General features: G+C 43.1%; 1 protein-coding gene across 3 annotated transcripts in view; it reads right to left on the bottom strand.

Annotated features, from left to right (window-relative positions):
• PRKCSH (PRKCSH beta subunit of glucosidase II) overlaps positions 1 to 23619 on the bottom strand; it is a 306309-nt gene that overhangs the window by 190370 nt on the left and 92320 nt on the right. For 2 of the 3 annotated variants that reach the window (XR_013622808.1, XM_068114189.2), the window contains exons 10-11: positions 18037 to 18264; positions 12759 to 12837 (exon numbers count right to left, since the gene is read on the bottom strand). Coding sequence is in view for 2 of the 3 variants with exons in the window: in XM_068114189.2 (XP_067970290.2) it covers positions 12759 to 12837; positions 18037 to 18264 (307 nt within the window). In the remaining variant the exon portion in view is untranslated. The remainder of the gene's footprint in view (positions 1 to 12758; positions 12838 to 18036; positions 18265 to 23619) is intronic. The other variant, XM_068114202.2, reaches the window with a different exon arrangement.

The raw sequence follows: 23619 nt of genomic DNA on the forward strand, positions 1-23619 counted from the left end.
CAAGGGTTCGGTTCTCAAGACCTCCGGAGGAGGTTATATTAAGGCGGAAGGTTAGATTACAACTACAAGAGGGACATCATAGAAAGACAGGCACTTAGACACACTTATATTAACCCCAACAGACGACAGATAAACGGGACAAAACTGACTCACACGGGGATTGATGGCAAGGAAAGGCAGGATCGATGGCTCCAGGTGCACCTGGGCTCAGGGCAGAATCGACCCGGTTCGGTCCAGAGATGCAGGGAGGTCACAGCGCTCGGAAGGCGACGTTCTTTCTCCAAGCTGGGGGCGCATCTGACGTCACATCCGGTAAGTGGCTGCGTATATCCGGCGGGGAGTGACACGCCCTCGGCTCGTTAGCTCCGCCCCAGATGGAATCGGTCCACCCTTCTTATTGGGTGCGGCGGGTTTACCAGGCTCCGCCCTTGATGAGGAGCTGACAGCCAGCCCCTTCGTGGTAACCCCGTGGAGCGCATGGTCATGGCGGCTAACCGAGCCGGTGTGAGGACGCACACTCCCCCCGCGCCGCGCCCATTCTCCTCTGTTGTTGTAGTTGTTGTTGTTGTTGTTTGGGGAAGAAGATGGGAGGAGGTATGGGAAGGTCCTAAACTCACTACTGGTGCCATATAATCACATTCTGGTGCAACGAAGAGTCAGAATTAATGGAAACGAGTCCTTAACTGACACAGACTAAGAATAACTAGCAAGATGTCCGAAAGTTGTCTACGTGAGATGCGGTGGACCTGGGCACGACATTTAATGGGGGAAAAAGGGGAAGGTCGGTTCTACAGAGTGTTGTTTACAGACAATGGGACTAGGGAATGGGGGATTGGGGATAGTTGGGGAGTATTGGGGAAATAGGGGAATATTTACAAGCGGATATGGAGGCCAAATTCCATATTCGCAACAATATACTCAGAGGCAAAAGTTAGTGTGACATGGAATTTTTTCATTGGTAATCTTGTGAATGAATTTTGGGATTTGAACCAGAGAAAGAGTGTGTTAAAATGGTCAAAGAAACGCAACCAAGCAGTTGTTGTTCGAATTGCATGAAATTTGCAAGAAGCATACCATCATTCTTGGGAAAACCACATTTCCAAGCTGGCCTCCAAAGCCAGTCGCCGACTGGGCATCCTCCGTCGTGCGAAGTCCTTCCTCGGCACACCTGAGCTCCTCACCACATACAAGGCTTTCATCCGCAGCTCAATGGAATACTGTTCTCCCCTATGGGCCGGTGCTCCTGCCTCACACCTAGCTCGGCTTCACGCTGTTGAAACCAAAGCTTTCAGAATTATTGGAATCTCCCGCGATGAAGCTATCTCTGAGGGCCTTTCACTCACTCACCGCAGGCAGGTAGGTGGTCTTTCTGTCTTCTACCGACTCCTCTCCGGCCTTGCACCCCCAGCTCTCTCTGTGCTCTGTCCCCCAAATATTCCTACAGGTCGCACAAGATCTGCCAGCAACCCTCTGATGGTTAAACTGCCGAAATCTCGGCTCTCTGCTCACCTTCACTCTTTAATTTCCTCTTTTCTCCCGCCTCTGGAACAAACTCCCTCACTCCCTTCAATCCCACTCCTCCCTCCAGGTCTTTAAAACAGCTGTTCACCACCATCTCTTATCTTCCCCCATCCAAAACCTTGATCTTTTCTACCCCCGCTAATTCACCCCAGATCCACCTTGTTTGAAATTCCAACTTCTTTCCTGGAAGTCCTGGCAGTGTCCATATGTTTTATACCTCTCCCACCGCCCCCTTCCCATGCCCCCCCCCCCCCAAAGCCCTCGCCCTCTCTCAGATCTCTCGATGTCTCCATGTCTCTCGGTCCCTGCTCTCAAATGTTGTGTTTGTGTCCTTCCCCCTCTCTCCCCATCTTGTCTACCGCTCCCGATGTTATATGTTTTATGTGTCGGTTTGTCTTTCTGTGTGATTAATGTTCGCTCTTTCACGAGCCTCGATCTTGTATACAAAAAAAAAAGAAAAAAAAAAAGCATGACATATTCGAGAAAAATGGCCAGCAATGTTCACTTTAAAAGGCCAGACAATCAGACGCTTATCATTTCCACTCAATGCAGTCTTAAGAAGTCAGAAAAACACCTCTATTCATCGTTCTGGAATAAGTTTGACATGCCACGCCTCGGGGAAAATGACAGATGGAGAGCTATAGGTATGCTTCGGTCTGGTACCTCGCAGCGTGATGTTGCTCATCGATTCAACGTCCATAGAAACACCATTTGGCACAGCTTCACCGAGCTGACGGTAGGACACGTGTCTACAGGTGCACAGGTGAACGTTACATCAGGCCATGTGTTCTGGAAGGGGATCGTTTTGGAGGTGGGGGCGTTATGATCTGGGGTGGGATAACAGCTGCAGCAAGAACGCCAATGATTGTGATTGAGGGGAACTTGAATGCTGTGAGGTACCGAGACGAGATTTTGCAAATGGCCGCTTTACCGTTTTTGCAACAGAACGGCCCTAGAGTGACGTTTCAACACGATAACGCCAGACCACACGTTGCTCGAGTTGTACAGCAGTATCTTAATCAGAACAATGTTAATGTGTTACCCTGGCCTGCAAGATCCCCTGATTTGTCACCCATTGAACATGTCTGGGATGAAATGGAGCGACGTTTACGACGTCATCCGAATCCTCCAAAAACGCTGCAGGAACTCCACCAAATCCTTCCTCGGATATGGAATGATCTTCCCAAAGACTTTCATCAACGTTTAGTGGCCTCAATGAGGTGAAGGTGCCAGGCCTGCATCAATGCACAAGGTGGACACACTCGCTACTGACTGTGTGAACTTGCTTGTGAACCCCCTCTTGTGTTGTGGCTCATTTGCATATGCCAGGTGCACTGTTCTTATGGACTGTTGATCGTTACCATACCTTGAAACATTTGTCTTTCCATGTAATAACATTTCATTCGCGGCAGTAAAAGTTTAACACTGATTCTGTTTGTTGTTTGTGTGTCACAATAACTTTTGCCTTTGAGTATATATATATATATACACAGTATATCTATCTATATATATATATATATATATATATATATATATATATATATATATATATAATACACATATATATACATATATATATACATATATATATACATATATATATACATATATATATATATATATATACATATATATACACATATATATATAATATACATATATATATACATATATGTATATATATATATATATATATATATATATATATATATATATATATATATACATATATATATATACACACATATATATATATATATATATATATATAATATATATATATATATATATATATATATATATATATATATATATATATATATATATATATATATATCTGTGCAGCATCTGTCCTGTGTAGTGTTGTCTTGTGTTGTCTTGTCACTGAACTACTTTCTCAAACTTTTGTGAAATCGTACCAAACTTCTGGTATGCACATATCTCTCCCGTCGGTATGTCCTAAGGGTATTTATTTTTGAAAAATTTTACAATTTCTTCTTCTTTTTTAGAATTTTTATGGGAAAATTTCATTTTTCAACTTCAATTGTTTATAAAATGTGATATCATGTATATTACAAATACATTTGTGCAAAATAATTTTTTGAAATTATGATTGGTTTAAACCATGACAAAACGGCAACTCGGGTACAGTCATTTATCTTTATATCTACACATCTGGGCAGTGTCTGTTGTCACTTAACGACTCCCTCAAACTTTTGTTTCCGTGGTTGTGAAGTGTTTTTAATAACGTTGTGATGGTTTTGAATCACGTGGTGGTGAGGTATTTTGAATTATGTGGTGGTGAGGTGTTTTTAAATGACGTTGTGGTGAGGTGTTTTTAAATCAGATGGTGGTGAGGTGTTTTTAAATCACATGGTGGTGAGGTGTTTTTAAATCACATGGTGGTGAGGTGTTTTTAAATCACATGGTGGTGAGGTGTTTTGATTTACGTGGTGGTGAGGTATTTATAATTACGTGGTGGTGAGGTGTTTTGAATTACGTGGTGGTGAGGTGTTTTGAATTACTTGGTGGTGAGGTGTTTTTAAATGACGTGGTGGTGAGGTGTTTTGAATTTCGTGGCTGTGACGTGTTTTTTTTACGTGTTTTATGGCTGTGAGGTGTTTTTAATTTTGTGGTGGTGAGGTGTTTTTATTACGTGTTTTATGGCTGTGAGGTGTTTTATTTCGTGTTTTATGGCTGTGAGGTGTTTTTAATTTTGTGGTGGTGAGGTGTTTTTATTACGTGTTTTTATTACGTGTTTTATGGCTGTGAGGTGTTTTTAATTTTGTGGTGGTAAGGTATTTTTATTACGTGTTTGATGGCTGTGGTGTTTTTATTACGTGTTTGATGGCTATGGGGTGTTTTTATTACGTGTTTGATGGCTGTGAGGTGTTTTCAATTTCGTGGTGGTGAGGTGTTTTTAATTTTGTGGTGGTGAGGTGTTTTTATTTTGTGTTTTATGGCTGTGAGGTGTTTTAAATTACTTGGTGGTGAGGTGTTTTGAATTACTTGGTGGTGAGATGTTTTGAATTATGTGGTGGTGAGGTGTAATCGTCCCAAACTCACAGTCTGCACCTACCCCTCCCCTATGTGTGTGCTGAGGGGTTCTTTCTTGAAAAAAAAAACATTCAACCTAAATCTTCAACCAAAATTGCCTATAAAAATGTAATATCACAAACACAACAAATACATTTGTGCAAAGTAATTGTTTGTATTACGATTGGTGTAAATCATGACAACACAGCAGCTCAGGTACAGTCATTCGCCTCAGCTAAAATAAGCCCGTTCCTCAGTAACGACGCTAGCAGTAAGCTAGTATGTATGTATGTATGTATGTGTATATATATATATATATATATATACATAGATAGTTGTGCGTGCACAACAATCTAGTTATATATATATATATATATAGATAGTATCTATATATATTCACTATATATATATATATAGTGCGTGCTATATATATATATAGATAGTTGCGGTTTTGAGAACCCACACTATTGGACAATATATGACATTATTAAAAGGTTAAAGGTTGCACCCCATAGTTAGGCCACAAGCAACACGTCGGCCACCATAGGACTTCAGTTATTTCATTGGACTTTCTGGACTTTCTCTGTCTCACCGAAACCTGGCAACAACCTCTGGACTACTACACACTTAACCTCACCACACCCAATGGATATTCCTACGTCAATAAACCACGCTCGGAGGGCCGAGGTGGTGGAATTGCCGTTATCCACCGTCAAGACATCAAGACCAACCTCATCTCCATCTCATCTGCTCCATCATTTGAACACCTGGCTTTAAAACTCTCTGGTCACACGCAGTCAGTCATGGCTGTCGTCTACCGCCCTCCCAAACCACACCCATCATTCCTGTCTGACTTCTCCTACTTTCTGACCCAGCTATGTTCCCTCTCCCCCTCAATCCTCCTCCTTGGTGATTTCAATATCCACATGGACTCCACTGACTCCACAATAACCACTGACTTCACTGATTTACTCACCTGCTTTAACCTCACTCAACATGTCAACTTTCCTACCCATAACCGTGGTCACATTTTGGACCTTGTCTGCTCCACTGGATTAAATTTGCACCATCTCTATGGCTCCGACCTCACCCTCTCTGACCACTTAGCCATCAATCTGACCATCAACATCCCCGCCCCAACACCAAGGCATTATCGCACAATCAACTTCCGTAAGCTAAACGCTCTTTCACCTACCTCATTCTCATCCACCCTCTCTGAAAAAATGTCCACTTCTCCCTTCATTGACCTCCACACCCCTTCCGACCTCACTGACTACTACAACCACACTCTCTCCTCCTGCCTTGACCAGCTTGCGCCTGTAAAAACCAAAACAGTTTCTTTCACCCATTCTGCTCCCTGGTTTACCCCTGAACTCCACCTGATGAAAACTCGCGCTCGCCAACTTGAAAGACTCCGCAATAAAACGGGTCTCACAGTTCACTCCCAAGCCTACAAGGACCACATACAACACTACAAAGATGCCCTCTCCCGCGCCCGCTCTGCCTACTACTCTCAAATTATCCACTCTGGCTCCGGAAACCCAAAAGCACTCTTCTCGACAATAAACAAACTCCTCCGCCCCCTGAACACCACCACCCAGTCATTCACAGTAGACAACTGCATCTCCTTCCTCTCTTTCTTCCAACGCAAAATTGACAACATCTACAACAGCTTGACCACCGCCGCACCCGCTCCCCCTCCAACCACCTGCCCCCCCTTGTCCTGCCATCCCCTGTCTCGGTTCTCCGCAATCTCCCCTACTGACCTCTCTGAACTCCTCATAGGAATGAAAACTGCCACCTGCACTCTTGACCCCATCCCCTCCAGCTTTGTCAAAGCCTCCCTCCCTGCTCTCTCTCCACTTATCATTGCAACAATAAACTCCTCCCTGTCTACAGGCATCGTCCCACCTTCCCTCAAAATTGCTGCTGTTACCCCCATTCTAAAAAAACCTGGTCTAAACCCTGACACCCTAAACAACTTCAGACCCATCTCCAACCTACCCTTTCTGTCAAAAGTTTTGGAACGCGCTGTAGCCACTCAACTCAAACATCATCTCTCTGCCAATAACCTGTATGAAACATTCCAATCCGGATTCCGCTCCAACCACAGTACTGAAACTGCTCTCCTCAAAATCACCAACGACCTTCTCCTCTCCTCTGACGCTGGCAACCTCAACATTCTCGTCCTCCTCGACCTCAGCGCTGCCTTTGACACCATCGATCACACTATCCTCCTCACCCGACTTGAATCCACCTTTAACGTTACCGGCACTGCCCTCTCTTGGATTAAATCATACCTCTCTGACAGATGCCAGTTCATCTCCATCAATAACTGCAAATCCCCCACTGCTCCCCTCCCCCAAGGTGTCCCCCAAGGTTCAGTTCTTGGCCCCCTCCTCTTCATCCTTTACCTGTCCCCGCTCGGTCACTTAATCCGCCGTCATGGTCTCCAATTCCACTGCTTCGCCGATGACATCCAGCTTTTCATCTCCACCAAGTCCGTCTCCACCGACACCCACTCTATCCTGACAAACTGCATCACTGAAATAAAATCCTGGCTTCAAATCAACTTCCTCAAGCTTAACTGTGATAAATCTGAAATAATCATCATTGGCCCAAAAACGCTCACAAAATCCACCCATAACTTTGCCCTCAACATCGACGGTATCCCAGTATCCACCTCCCCTCACATCCGGAATCTTGGCGTTATCTTTGACCAAACCCTTTCCTTCGACAAATACACTAAACAGATCACAAAGTCAGCCTTCTTTCACCTGAAAAACATTGCCCGTCTCCGCTCATCCCTCTCCTCCACGGCTGCAGAAACCCTCATCCACGCCTTCATCACCTCCCGTCTGGACTACTGCAATAGCCTCCTCTATGGTTCACCCTCAAAAATCACCAACAAACTCCAATACATTCAGAACTCCGCTGCCCGTCTACTCACCCATTCCCGGACCCGTGACCACATCACCCCCGTCCTTTACAAGCTTCACTGGCTCCCCATCCCCCAGAGAATCCAGTACAAAATCCTCCTCTTGACATACAAAGCCCTCCATAACCTGGCCCCATCCTACCTGGCTGACCTCCTCTCCAGACACACTCCCACCCGCAACCTCCGCTCTGCTGGTACCAACCTCCTGACCCCCTCCATCCGGACCAAATTCAGATCCTGGGGGGACAGGGCCTTCTCCATCGCTGCTCCCACCCTCTGGAACTCACTACCTCACACCATCAGAGACTCCTCCTCACTCACCACATTCAAAACATCACTAAAGACCCACCTGTTCAACACTGCATTCAACATTCAACCCACAGCATTTAACCCCTGACTATCTCTTCTCCTTCTCCCTCCTTTTGCTTTAAATATTTCCCTATTGATTCTTGTCTTTTTGCAATTGTTGTTTTCATGTATTGTTATGCATTATGTTTGCCACTCTGTCAAAGCGCCTTTGGGCTTCTGGAAAAGCGCTATACAAAATAAATGAATTATTATTATTATTATTATTATTATTAGTATGTGTATAGGTAAGGCCGTGTTTCCAACAGTTGAATCTGCGTTGTGTCAATCAAATAAGAAGTAGGCCCATTCTGTTCATTTTGCAGCCTCCCTCTCCAAGCGACGCCATTACGCGCCCTCCAGTCTGCCCATGGCCCTCCCAATTTGTTACGCGCCTTTGTTAGCAGCGTTCGCTGCCTTGAGCTGGAGCTCGCTCAAACGCCGCCATAAGCCACGAGGTTAGGCCGGAGAAAGGGGGCGGAACGCCAGGAAGAACGTGTGGCCACGTCAACTCACCATCAGGGCGTGGCCGGTAAGTGAGGCCCAGCCAACCAGGGCTGAGGTAGGATCGCCGACAGGCGTGGCTTTGGGGTTCGCGGAGTGATCGCTTGGTGAGTTATTAAAGCGAACGCAAAGCCCTTTTACAGCACTGCACGTAGGACTGTCGTGATTGCAAGGACCGACTTATGAGATATACGGCGCGCTTGATGAGAACTTACTTACTGATGGGAGAGAGAGCATTTGACTTACTGGGAGAACGCGCGTTGCATTGAAAGGACTCGTGCAGTGGCACTGATGAAAGGAGGACCTTACCAAAGGAGTACATTGGAGAGGGGGCGTTTGGCGCCTTTGTATAGTGCACATATTACGTACGCAGCGTACCAGCTTCCCCCCGTTATATAAATTGTCCGGTCGCGTTCCAACTACGCGCGGAGCTGCCTGCCTGGTTTCGCCCGCTGGACCGGAGCCTGGACTGGAGCCGACCGGAGCCTGGACCCCATCGCCAGACCTCCCATCCACCATCTACAATCCCCGTGTGAGTGTGTATGTTTGTCCTGGGTATTAAGAATAAGACTGTTTTAAGGCTGCCCTGTGTAACTGCTTCTTCCTCTTCCTATCTTGTATATTCCTTTCGTTTCCTCTTCTCCTTCTTGTACAAACTGTAAATAAATTACTTGTTCTTCCTGGTTTTCCTTTTATCCGAGCTGTAGCTGCCACACTGGTTAATGACCCTCTCAGACCACTACATTTTTGATGAACCCACTCAGCACACTTTGTACATTGAATGGAGTTCACTCCGACACCCTTCCTGCACACAGCACACGGCCACTTCCCAGTTCTTTCCACCTCACCACATGCTTTACCACCTGCCATCACCTTCGTTTTTCTGATATTCGCCTTCAGACCTTTTGTCTCCATACATTCCTTCCACTTGTTCATCTTCTCCTTCAGTCCATCCATACTTTCCGCAATCAACACCAGATCATCTGCATACAACAACTCCCACAGTAAACCCTCCTTTACATTCCAAGCCAGCACCTCTATCACAGCTCCAAATAGTAGTTGACTTAGTACCGCCCCCTGACGCACTCCCACCTTCACCTCAAACTTCCTGTCCTTCGTCCTTACAGCTGTGCGCTCTCTCTCGTACATTGCCATCACCACTCTGATCAACCATTCCTCCACTCCTAACTTCCTCAATGCCCATCTCACTACTTCGCGTGGAACCCGATCGAATGCTTTCTCCAGATCAACAAACACATAAGCCTGGTGGTGTTTCTGTACCTTCCCCACTATTTTCCTTCTCCCTCGAACCTCCCCCACTCCCCTATTCCCTTATAACCTCCACCTTACTCCCTCCCTTCCTTCCCAATGAAATTAAGCCTATAAAATTATAGAATGGGTTCATGTAGTGTTAATGTAGCAAAGGCATGATGGGCCAAATGGTCTCCTGTGTCAAAGCTCCTTGCTTTGCATTGTATAGTACTAGGGCATGCCCGTACTATATATATATCTAAAATTATATCCCCCCCCCTCTATTTACATGAAATGGTTTGGTCCATTCGCAAAGCCAAAGCGAACGGCTTGCGAGTACGGTGACAATCCCCCCCCTCTATTTACATGAAATGGTTTGGTCCAAAGTGAACGGCTTGCGAGTACGGTGACAATCCCCCCCCTCTATTTACATGAAATGGTTTGGTCCAAAGCGAACGGCTTGCGAGTACGGTGACAATCCCCCCCCCCCCCTCTATTTACATGAAATGGTTTGGTCCAAAGCGAACGGCTTGCGGAGTTTGGTAAAGAAATCGCCATAGCGTGCACAAACGCGCAGGAAAGCGAATGAATCGCAAATTAGTTTTAATTAGTTGTAAAACATAGTTTAACGCCAACATAGTTTGCCAACGTGAAATAAATGAATACGCTCTCAAATGTGCCGTCCGAGGCAGAGTCTGTTCGCCACGTTCGGCACACGTGATAGCTCGCTGCTCTCTGATTGGTTGAATCGTTTTTTGGACATAGCTCGGTAACCACTTGTCCGATTAATTTCAAACCTTGAAAAGGCACATCCTCGGGTCCCCAGCAATATACCTGGCAAGTTTCAAGTATATTGGACCGGTAGTTGTCGAGAAACAGCGGTCGCATACAGACACACACACAGAGATTACTGGAATTATAGATAGATAACAGCTCAGAAATGTGTAAGCTTCAGCAGCGATAAGTTTTTTTTGTCATACATTGCAAATTTCAAATAATGAAATATATTCTTACCAAGGATATGAAGTGAAAAGTTTGATAATCAGATTTTGTAAATCTCATTTTTAAAATTTTGAGTTTACTTTCCCTTCAAGTTAGAGTTATCCTACTACCTGGAATGAAAGCTTATCTTATGCACCTTGTCAAATCGTACTACTTACCAAGTATTTATATAACATTAAATGCTTAAAATAAATTACAATTTGATCTTGATTTCAATTTGATTCAATAAATTACACATCAGAAGGAAGTGTCAGAAAGTTTGGGATGATTTTGTAGTTTCCATATGAGTTCTGCTCTCTGCCGGCTATATGGTTTTAAGATGATCTCAAGAGTTACAAGACCACAGGCATTGGCAATAATATTTAGATTAGTCCATTTGGGGTTGTTATTAAAGCACACAGCTCATGATGTTGGTATCCCAGGTTCAATTCTAACATACCTGCATGTTGACTTGTCCATTGTCAACTTACATCATTGCAAATCACATCAAACTGCCTGTTCTGAATGTAATATTATGTGCAAGCTTCCCCATAAACCTTGATCACCATTAAAAATATATATACTCAAATTTATTATGGCTTAAAATAATCGTTTTATCACTGGTGGTATTAATGTACATCCATATGCTGATTGTATTTATGCTTTTAGTCAAGGCTCATGCAAATTATCTAAAAGAAAAACAATGCTAACAGAATAAAAAAGGCTAAAAGATGACAAAAGCCTTCTAAATCTTCAATAAACATGATACAACAACAAACAACATGCATTTTAAGGCCATTTTCCCTGCAAGAGCGGGGGTAAGCCTTGCGGTCCCCATGACAATCTTCTCCATTTTGCCCTATTTTCTGCATCTTCCCTTGTTAACCCCCTTGCCCGCATTTCTTCTTCGACCATCTTCAGCCAAGTCTTTCTCAGTCTTCCCCGTCCTCTACATCTTTCTACATTCATTTCCATCACTCTTCTCAACCAGTCACTTTCATCCTTCCTCAACACATGACCAAACCATCTCAAACAGTTTCTCTCCACAGCATCCATCACAGGCTCTATTCCCAGCATCTTTCGCAATTCATCATTTGTCTTCCTCTCTCTCAACGATACTCCACACATCCACCGAACCATTCTCATTTCCACCCTTTCCAGCCTTCGTTGCTGGTCTACATTCATTACCCATGTCTCGCTCCCATAAATCATAACACTTCTCACACATGCAGCATACACCTTTCCCTTCAGCTTCAACGACACTCCCCTCCTCGTCAGCACGCCACTCAGTTCCCGAAACTTCTTCCATGCACATCTCAATCTAGCAACCGTTGCCGAGTCTGATCCACCTTCTTCATTCAGCATGTCTCCTAGGTAACAAAATGTTTTCACTCCTTCCAGCTTCACGCCGTCTCAAAGATCCAACTCAACATTTTCTCAATCTGCAGCTCCCTCTGTGCACACCTTACACTTGAATGTAGCCGCCACACTGGTTAATGACCCTCTCAAACCACTACATTTTTGATGAACCCACTCAGCACACATTGTACATTGAATGGAATTCACTCCGACACCCTTCCTGCACACAGCACACGGCCACTTCCCAGTTCTTTCCACCTCACCACATGCTTTACCACTTGACGTCGCCTTCGTTTTTCCGACATTCACCTTCATACCTTTTGTCTCCATACATTCCTTACACTTGTTCATCTTCTCCTTCAGTCCATCCATACTTTCCGCAATCAACACCAGATCATCTGCATACAACAACTCCCACAGTAAACCCTCCTTTACGTTCCGAGCCAGCACCTCCATCACAGCTACAAAAAGTAGTGGACTTGGTATCGACCCCTGATGCACTCCCACCTTCACCTCAAACTCACCACTGCTCCCGTCCTTCGTCCTTACAGCTGTGCGTGCTCTTTTGTACATTGCCATCACTACTCTGATCAACCATTCCTCCACTCCTCACTTCCTCAATGCCCATGTCACTACTTCACGTGGAACCCTATCGAATGCTTTCTCCAGATCAACATCAGTAAACATGATGACATCATATAACATGTGTGGATAAAGGGTAGTGGTGATAATGTGGAATCACAAAGCAAGGTCACAATGATAGTCATTGGCTACACAATGAACATTATCTTTCACACAATCATCTTTCTTGTAGCAGTCTTACCATCAATTAATCCTTGTGTGGCTTCATCATAAGGTGGCATCTCTCTGTCCTCTTCAGGTTTTTCTGTCACTGGATGAACCTGAAAAATGGATCATGAGAGTTTTGAAAACGTGCTGCACAAAACTATATTAACTGACCGCCACCTCAATAGCACAATAGCAATTTCACATCAATGGTGAACAAAAACATAGTTACATGACATTTGCAGTGCACTTTTATCAGCAACAAGTTGGGTCACCCAATCTAAAGTGGATTATTTAGACCTCATCAATGCATCAAGAAGATTGTTGCAAGATACAAGATTAATTCATAAATAAGCAAAGCCATAAACACATGAATACAGTGGAAAGATGGGAAATACACCAACAGCAGGGTAGAGGGATACAACAGAAGGACACTTGGAGGAAGAAACACCAAGAAATAGACTTTTTACATGTATGTGCAGTGACAATTAATTTGGGAGTGCCACACAGCAATTATGGATCAAATGGCCGATTTATGTTCTTGTGGTCAAAATATAAAATTCAATTGCAGTTAAGTAGTTCCTTGATCATAAACTGACTGAATGAACCAATTGCTCAACTGCGCTTTGTGCTTCGTGTGCGGCGTAAAAAATAAAAGCACACGACCTCAATCATCATGCATTAAAATGGCCAAATTTAGCATACTTTTTCTTACAGAAGTAGAATTATAATTAAAATAGGGAGCAGAGAGAATAATCAAACAACTATGTTGCAAAAATACCAATATAATAGCAATAACAACAATAAAAATAACAAAATAATAAAATATTATTATACACCATTTGACAACCTTAACTAAAATTGTTCTGCTCTCAAATGAAACGATATAAAAATACAATCAGAGTTAATGAAAGAAAAATAACAGGAAAGTAAGAGGGCAACCAAGGTTGACATTCTTCCCTCAGAACAAAGACAAGCAACACCAAAGAACACCGATTTTCTTTTTTTACTGAGGATATTGAGGATCATGGAAGAGCGGAATGCAGTGTAAACTAGAAAGAGCAATCAGATTGCAGACCCTCGCCAGGATGTATTTTCATTGGTTTTTAAGGCTTTTGTGTTAAAACAAATATGGCGGCCGAACCACGTGACCGATGACGTCATCACTATTTCTTTCCCCACCAATTTATCCCTAGATTATGCTCAAGATATTTCATCTTGATCGGATGAAGTTTTTTACTTGTCGAATTATGACTTCATAATGGAGGCATCTATGACATCATCATTAACAGATGTTATTCCACACGGAGAGTTCTTTAAAATGAGCCATGTCTCAATTTTTCTATGCAGTGCTTTCGGAGATATAGAGGTGAAATTGTTTTCGGTTTTTCCAAGATGGCGGTCAAACCACGTGACCGATGACATTTTTTTTTTTCTCTCCACCAATTTATGCCCCCCTGACGCTCAAGAAATTTCATCTTGATCGGATGAAGTTTTGTACTTGTCGATTTATGATGTCATAATGGAGGCACCTGTGACATCATCATTAATACCCCCATCACACCAAACTAGTTCTCAATACGTTCATGAAAATGTTGTCAAACGGGCTCCAACTGTGTATGAACGTAGTGGACGTAGTAGCAACTATTTACAGTCTTTTTACGAACTTCATGGACGGGCTCGGACGGGGAGGGTGCTCTAGAACTTTGAGCCTGCTCAAAATTTTATCCCGTCCATCCCGTTCTCCAACATCCCCATCTGACTTGGAGGCATCAGAGGCTCCAGGGGATACAGCTCTCTCCATCTCCCTCTCTTGAATTGGACCTTCATGGGCAGGCTCAATAGTCTCAGCAACTTCAGGGGGATCTGCATGGCCTTCAGCAGGGCTATTTGTGCTTGATTTCGCTCGCCCTGTCTTTCTGAATAGACTTCTCTTTGGAGGCATGATGATCGGAGATTGTATTGTAGATGTGTACAGCTCGGAGCCGTGAACTTGAATGAGGACTGGCTACAACGCGCTCGGTATTCATAGCAGTCGGGCCAGGACGCGAGTACACACGCACTAGGGACGAGATGAGGACGTAGTGCGAACGAGTTGGTCGGGTTAAGAATTAGTTAGAACTGGCTTGGATGTATTGTGAACGAGGTAGAATGAGGTAGAACGAGGTTGAACTGGTTAAGAACAGGTTGAGAACGGCTACGGACGGGCTCGAACTGCTTCGAAACGTTGTCGGCATGAGGTGAACGGGCACTTTTACACGATCTGAACTGGATACAAACGGACTGCAGACTGGCTAAGAACGAGATAAGAACGGGATAGACGTATTGAGGACTGCTTATGAACGAACTAGCATCGTATTTTACGCCAAACTACGCATTCTACCGTGATCACAGCCCGTTCTAGTATTTTTTTTTAGAACGGGGTAGAACGGGATAGAACTACTTTGGTGTGATGCTAGCCTAACCATTAACATATTTTATTCCCCATGGAGAGTTCTTTACAATGAGCCATGTCTCAATTTTTTCTATTCAGCGCTTTCGGAGATATAGTGGTGCAAAGTTTTTCGGTTTTTCCAAGATGGTGGACGAACCACGTGACCTATGACGTCATAATTATCATTAAAAAACATTCTGCAGGTGGAGTTGCACCTATGGTGAAAATTTCCTGTCAATCAGATCAACGGTTGCAGCGAAAATCATATTTATTCTGTGCGGACAAACAAACAAACAAACAGACAGACAAACAAACGGACTCAAATGCAATACCCTCTCCTCTGGCGAGGGCAATAAGTCAGGCGGATCAAAAATGGAGCAAAGGAAAAACAGGTGGAAAACACCGTGTAGGTGCAGCACAATATGAGGAATGGAGTTACAGAAGGGGGAAGGGGGAGAGGGGCAGAGCTTCAGAGGGTGCAGAAAATCTTAGAAATAATAAGGGAAGAATTCAGGTGGTGATAGACGGCAGACTTGGAGGCTTGGAAAGAAGACATTGAAACAGAGCCAGGAAGATGTGGAGAGTACGCCAGCCTCGATAGATGGAGTATAGGAGAGAACCCCCATCAAAAGCAACCCGCTGCTTGGAAATCTGACAGCCAATTAAGCAGACAGATTAGAAAGCAGAATATGATTCCAGATAGAATAGAATACACACAGGACATGTCCAGAGACATTTCTCAGACTTCTTGTTTGCAACTAAGGGCATCCATCCATTGCTGACAAAGCAAAAGAAGCATATCCATGGTGAAGTGACCTGGGTGAAAGCAAACTGATGATCAGAGATCAGAGAGTTGGAAAAGAGACGTGGTTTGACGTCTGCTGCAATGATGGATTGAATCACTTCACTTGCCTATGATGGAGAGAATGCTGGACCGGCTGTATTTGAGCGGCTTCTTTGGTACTCTTTTTCATTATTTGCACACCTGCCACCCCCATTTAAGTATTTGCATACAATTACTTTTCATTTTGCACAAGAATCAACGGTCTTACGCAAGATTTCCTGCATGATATTTACAATAAAAAATTATTTCGATTAATTATCAGTGGTATGTACACACAAAGAAAATGAATGAAAAAAAGAAGATTACCATTTTATTGTAAACATTGTCAAACCTTGATAGAAACCTTCACCTCTAGTGGGAAGTTCAACTCTTGCTATTTCTTTTTCTGTTTCTGACAACGCTGTCTGAAGTCAAATATTAAAAAGTGAGCAACTGAAAAGTCACTAACAATAACTCATGTGCATACACAAGGCAGAAAACTGAGGCCTTAATGTCTGAAATGCATGCAGATTTTTTGTTCCATGAACTGTTGTCGTGCAGAACAGTTTTTGTGGCTTTGGACTTTGATGTATTGCCTGAAAAGGCACAACCCTTTGGCTTGGCCGCCATTTTAGAAACTGCTCTCTCACCGATTCTGAGCTCGACATGCGATGCTGCTATGATAGGTATATGGCTATTATACGAGCAGTATCGATTAGATAGGTCTGGCATGTAGCCTGTGTTAAGACTGCAGGTGCATGCAATGCAATACGAGATAAAAGGGTCATTTCACAGGTTGCGAGCTGCCGTAATGAGTGCCAATAATCAGGCAAATCATGCTGGCAATGATGCAACTCAAGTTTGTTGCCTATTTGTACCTCGTCAGACAAGGACATAATGAAAGATAATAAAAACATATGCGACTTGGTTTGAGGTAAGAGTCAGATGTGGTCGTGAAAAACAAAAAAGCATTAAAATATACACAGAACAATTTTTTTATTTTACTATAATTATTTGGCAGGTTCGGGACTTTTGCCTTTACGACAAAGCACTCAATCCGAGCTTCAGCAGTGTCCATCGTGACCCCATCCCTCAAGAATAAAAGAACAAATAAGGTGCGTGGATCAGACACGAACTGTGTCAATCACCAATAAGATTTTGTGGATACTGAGAGACAAGAAATCGGACCCTGAGGTTGAGCTCTGGAACATCTGAAAACTGAAACAATAATTCACAGCCTTCTGGAGAGACTGCAGGTTCCCATCAGTGGAGCTTGCCTTCTCGGAGGAAAAGGCAAGCAGATTTCAGTTAAGTGGTTTCGCACGAGTGATTTAGAAGAAAAGGCAAGCTGGTTTTAGGAACATGAATAAAAATATTGACGACCGTTTCCGATTGAATGTGTAATGGTTTTTGGTTAATCATGAATAAACATTCCCCGTGTTTGATTTGTTGGTATCGATTATTTCTGAGCAAGATGCTGCAATTTATTGCATTGGGTTACAATGATTTGTAAATAACCCTTGTAAGACCCAGAAACTCTGCAAACGCTTGTATACGGCTGCCCCCTAGAGGCACGAGGACATTCGAAACATCAAATCCATCATAAATGGATTACAGGGAAAACGACCAGCGAGGAAAAATAATGATATTGCATCCATCAGCAAGTTCTTATTGCAGAGTTGAAACTTTTCCTCATAAAGATCTTTCAGAGATTAAATTCTGAGATTAGTGGCTGTACATTTAATATGTAGACATGGAGTTGGGTTGACATGGGACTAGGGAGGGCATTGCTATATGAGGGAAATTAAATTGAGAAATGGAAGTGAAGGGAAGATAATACGAGAGAGGGAGGAGAACATGGGAATGTGGGATGGTGGGGAGAGAAGGGGAAAGTTTAGGTAGAGATAGTTCAAGTAGGTTTAGGGAAAGGGTTTTTATCTAGAACAGATGAGTGGAGACCAAAGTGTCTGCCATATTTGCATATGCAGTATATGCAATAAATATATGGCCCCTTATGCCTACCTTCACTTAATCATCAATGACAGATAAAACCCTTACCTTTGGCTCGTCCATATCATCATCAAATTCATCATGATCATGATCATCATCATCCTCATCATCATCATCATCCTCTCCCTCCCCAACACCATCATCATGTTCATCAGCACCCCTGTCCTCCGGCGCTACAGGTTGACTTCCCACCTCCAAGCTCCCCGTTGTGTCCTGCGGCACCGGCTCTGGGGCCGCAGATGGCACAGGGGAAGCATCGCCCCGTGCTGTGCCAGCCTGTGGGCGGTATGCGCAAAGCTCGAGCAGGTGCCAGGCTATGGACAATGCCAGGCCGGGACGAAAATGGCAAGAAAGTGTTCTCAATATATACACTTCCATGCAATCCTGTTTCCCAGCATTAGCCCAAAAACTGGTATAGAAAACATAGCAATTTTGTGAAACTTATTGCACAATGTATTTGCAAGCCAAGCCACTCATTAATGAGAGGATGTTTTAAAAAATTATTTTGTGGCAATCCACAATGCTGCCAATTAATTTTGAAGAAAAATCATAACCAAGAGAAGAGGGCCCAGGGGAGGGGAGGGGATAGAAAGGGACCCGTTCCCTCAAATATTATCGCAATGACTTGCTCTGAATGTAAAATCTTTCTAAAATTTGATAAATGGCCTCGACTACATTTAACGTTTTCCAACCAGTGCACCACTGCCACGACACAAATACTACAATATAGTTGTTTGCAACAAGCCACCAGGACTCAACACAATAGCACACATTTTATTAAAAGCACTTAAACAAAAAGCACATTTTTACCGAAATCCAGGCCAGCATGGCAAACACCACCACCACCATGAACATCATGGACATAAGCTCTTAACAGGCATGAGTGCTTCAATTTGAAAAATAAAGCCAAAAATACTGTGACAAAGAACATTTTCATTTACAATCCCAAGCTAGTAATATAAACTCGTCAAACTTAAACAGGTTAAATACGCATTATAAGACAATGTTAAGTTGGTAGGTATGACAAGTGGGTTTGCCCATGACCAATGCACTATTCTAATCGAGGAATCGTTTTGTTTGTCACGTAACGTGCTTTTATTGGGCAGAAAATTGTCAAAAATGCAATTGTTACATGAAAGTTTGCAATTATTCTTCACCATCAACTATTGTTCATCCTGTTCATCGAACTGTCTTCCAATATAGCAAGGCTGATTGGGATGCCTTGCATTCTTTTCTTGCTGATGTTCACTGGAACCAAATTCTTTGTCGCAACCCATCTGAACCTGCCAAGGAAGTTACTGAGTGGATTCATTCATTCATAGACCTCTTTATCGGACCTATCAAGTGAAACCACATTCTCAGCCATGGTTCACTCCAGCTTGTTCTGCTGCTATTGCCAATCGCAATCACTTTTTTAAACAGTATCATCGTGTTGGCTCAAGTGAGGCGCATCATTTGTTTCGCCTTGCGAGCAACCACTGCAGACGAGTTTTGGAGAATGCTAATCGATGATATGCAGAATCTGTTTGTGATTCTATCTCAAATAAGTGGCTAGGTTCCAGAATTTTTTGGGAGAATTGCTAATGGCATTCTCAACCGTAATAGCTCATCGATTCCTGTCCTCTTCAATGGCCCCTGAAGTGCTTACTTCTCATATTGATAAAGTTAACCTCTTCGTTCAGCATTTTGCTGCAAACCCTACACTTGAAGACTACGGACATCCATTGCCTAATTGTCCTTCCCGTCCTGACATCAGGCTTTCCACTATCATCATCACACCTAGGAAGGTTGTTAAGATTATTCAAGGGCTTGATATCTCAAAATCTACTGGACCAGATAGAATCCCTGTAATTGTTTTAAAGATGTGTTCCCCTGAACTGTCTTCTGTTCTCTCAAAACTGTATTACTTGTGTCTGTCAATGTCTGTGTTTCCACTTATCTGGAAGCAGGCTTCTGTGGTCCCTGTCTTTAAAGGCTCTGGTGAGAAATCTGATCCTGCTAACTATCGGCCAATTAGCCTTCTGCCCATTATAAGCAAAGTGTTTGAATCTTTGATCAAACAGCAACTCATGATTCATCTGGAAACCCACAACCTCCAAGCTGATGTCCACTATGGCTCTCGACAGTCAAGGTCTTCTGGTGATGTTCTATCCATAACCACTGAACATGTGAATAGGGCTTTGGATCATCATGGTGAAGCCAGGGTTGATGCATTCGACATCTCGAAGGCTTTTGACAAGGTGTGGCACAAAGGCCTCATCCATAAACAAATATCATACGGTATTTCTGGAATATTGCTCGATATAATCTCTGATTTCCTTAAAAATCGCCAAATCTTTGTGGTAACATGAAGGACAGTCAAACCCCCCCCCGCCCCCCCCCCCCCCGGCCCCGCCCCACCCCCTCCCGTCCATAATACTAATGCTGGTGTTCCTCAGGGGTGTCTGTGTTGGGTCCAATATTGTTCTTGTTGTACATCAATGATCTGCCTGATTGGGTTCTTTCTCAGTTATGCATTTACGCAGATGACTCAACACTGTATACTACCTACCCAGGAACCTCGTCTCATCCTACCCATGACCATGCCAGTGCCACTCTCAATCAGGATCTTGAGAGTGTGATAACCTGGGGAAAAGACTGGCTTGTTACTTTCAACCAAAACAAGACCCACTTGTTGTCTATATCTAGTTCAAGATCACGTTGTTTTCTAATCCTGTATTTGGATTCTTCACCGTTGCAGGAACGTCCAGTTATCCGTCTGCTTGGATTGGACATCAGCTCAAACCTCAGCTGGGAAAAGTACATCTCTGGTATCACTAAAAGAGCCTCCCTGCTTATTTCGTGCTCGGCGATACCTTTCTCAAACTGCTATTCTCCATCTATACAAGGCCACTCCAGCTTGTTGTTATGGAGTATGACCTGTTATGGAGTATCATTGCCATATTTGGGCTGGTGACCCAGCCTGTCACCTATCTCTCCTTGACAGAATCCAGCGACGTGCTGCCATTCTGGTGAGGAGTTGGCATCATCCCTGGAACCTCTCTCAGTCGGCCGCTCTGTTGCTTCCTTGAGCCTTTTCTATCGATATTATCATGGAATGAGCTCTCACGGTCTTTCACAGGTTGTTCCACCTGCGCATATTTTCAGTCGCTCTACACGTTTGGCAGTTTTTTCCCATTCATACACTGTATTTGTCCCGAGGTGTAAAACTATGAGGTATTCTTCGAGTTTTTTTTTTCCCCCGTACTGCATCACTCTGGAACAGTAGATGGGAATCTTGCTTTCCCCTCTACCCCAACCCACCTCAATACCTCAACCTACCCAACAATACTTACAACAACAACAATACAACAATATTCAACCTACCCAACTTACCTCAACAATACTTTTCCTCTAACCTACCTACCTCAACACCAACCTAACTCAATTCAAGAGGAATGTCAATAGATTCCTCCTTTCTGTCTAATAGCTATACTTTTGTTTCCTTTGCGTAGCCCCCACCTCGAGTGGCCTTGTAGGCTTTGTGGCGGACAAAATTCCATCAAAAAATAATAATAATAAAATAAAATAAATTGGTTGAGTTGATCTGTTTGTTGGCCTATTTCATGAAGGTTCATCCAGTGTCTTGAAATGATCGTCGTTTTCCACAGCTTCCATAGTGACTGTCTTATGAGAGACGGGTGACGATGGTGAACTATCATTTTATGCTTTTTATATAGAGACAAATTTTGATAAATTGCAATGCTGAGCAACAATGAAGGTTCATTATGCCAATTGCAGCACCGGTGTTTAAAAATAAGGTGTATGTATGTATGTATGTATGTATGTATGTATGTATGTATGTATGTATGTATGTGTATATATATATATATATATATATATATACACACACACACACACACACACACACACACACACACACACACACACACACACACACACACACACACACACACACACACACACACACACACACACACACACAATGATCTGCCTGATTGGGTTCTTTCTCAGTTATGCATTTACGCAGATGACAACACTGTATACTACCTACCCAGGAACCTCGTCTCATCCTACCCATGACCATGCCAGTGCCACTCTCAATCAGGATCTTGAGAGTGTGATAACCTGGGGAAAAGACTGGCTTGTTACTTTCAACCAAAACAAGACCCACTTGTTGTCTATATCTAGTTCAAGATCACGTTGTTTTCTCATCCTGTATTTGGATTCTTCACAGTTGCAGGAACGTCCAGGAACGTCCAGTAAACACTTAATATGTAACTTGGTTATGTAACTTGTCAATCAATGCTGCACTGAAAGTGTAGTTTTTAAATATATATATATACAAAATACAAATACAAAAGTGAGAAAATACAAAAATCCCAATAGTTATGGCAAATAAACAGAACACGATCACACAAATCTCCACCAGAAAGGAACAACGAGGATGATACATGCTTGAAACAGGAAAGGAGATCCATTTATCTTGGGATTGCCACGACTTAGGAAGGCATAGTCACAGATAGTAGTAGTACATCGGGGTATATATATATTTAAAAACTACACTTTCAGTGCAGCATTGATTGACAAGTTACATAACCAAATAGTTGGCGTTTCGACACTGCCACGACATCGACGCACGTCATCACGCACGCTAACGATGTGCCAAGCATGCTAGAATCGCATCTTGCGATTGCCATGCGGAGGAGGCGCAAACACTTAAACCACATGGCAGCTTGCGTTTCGCATCGCTGAACATTACATGGCCTTTGTATGTAGCAATATTATCTCTACAAAGGCCGCGTCACAATTTATGTCGTATTACCAGTCATTTACACAAAACTCAGCAATGGTTCAGATATTCAGCAAAACAATGAAATGTGCAAAGTTCCCATGCCTGTGATAAATGCTGAGGCAATTAAAATACAGCAATTATGAACAAATGCAAAAGCATCATGAGCAAGCCTTCGAAAACAGCAGGAAATACTTGAGCAGCAACATCACTACAGCGTGCACTCCATAAAGCAGCAGAACGTATAAAAATAACAAACAAAGCGAAAGCCAGAAGCTGCTATAGTAGAGGGCTTTAGCCCACTCTGCAGTAAATATAGGATGCTGATGATGGTGATGATGATGGCAGATGGCAGGAGAGAAAATACAAAAATCCCAATAGTTATGGCAAATAAACAGAACACGATCACACAAATCTCCACCAGAAAGGAACAACGAGGATGATACATGCTTGAAACAGGAAAGGAGATCCATTTATCTTGGGATTGCCACGACTTAGGAAGGCATAGTCACAGATAGTAGTAGTACATCAGGGTTTAAAGTGCCTGATGAAGGCCATGTCTGTGCACAAAACCCCGAATAAAGCCAAATCTGTTTTGAAACAAAAAAAAAAGTTTAGTTTGTTTATACTTATACATTTTCTCATTTTATAATGGGAGCTGACTACACCATACATTTTATTTAAATTAATTATCAATGAAATTTGTACAATAATAAGAAAACGCAAATTTCTATTTTTTTAAAAACAATTGAGGAAACAAACTCAGCATCAAGATTGGGATTCTACTTTCAGGAGATCTCATGGGCAGATAACTTACATCCCTGTAACCAATGTCACAT

The sequence above is a fragment of the Myxine glutinosa genome, chromosome 1 (genome assembly GCF_964187855.1).
Source record: "Myxine glutinosa chromosome 1, kmMyxGlut1.1, whole genome shotgun sequence".
NCBI lineage: Eukaryota > Metazoa > Chordata > Myxini > Myxiniformes > Myxinidae > Myxine > Myxine glutinosa.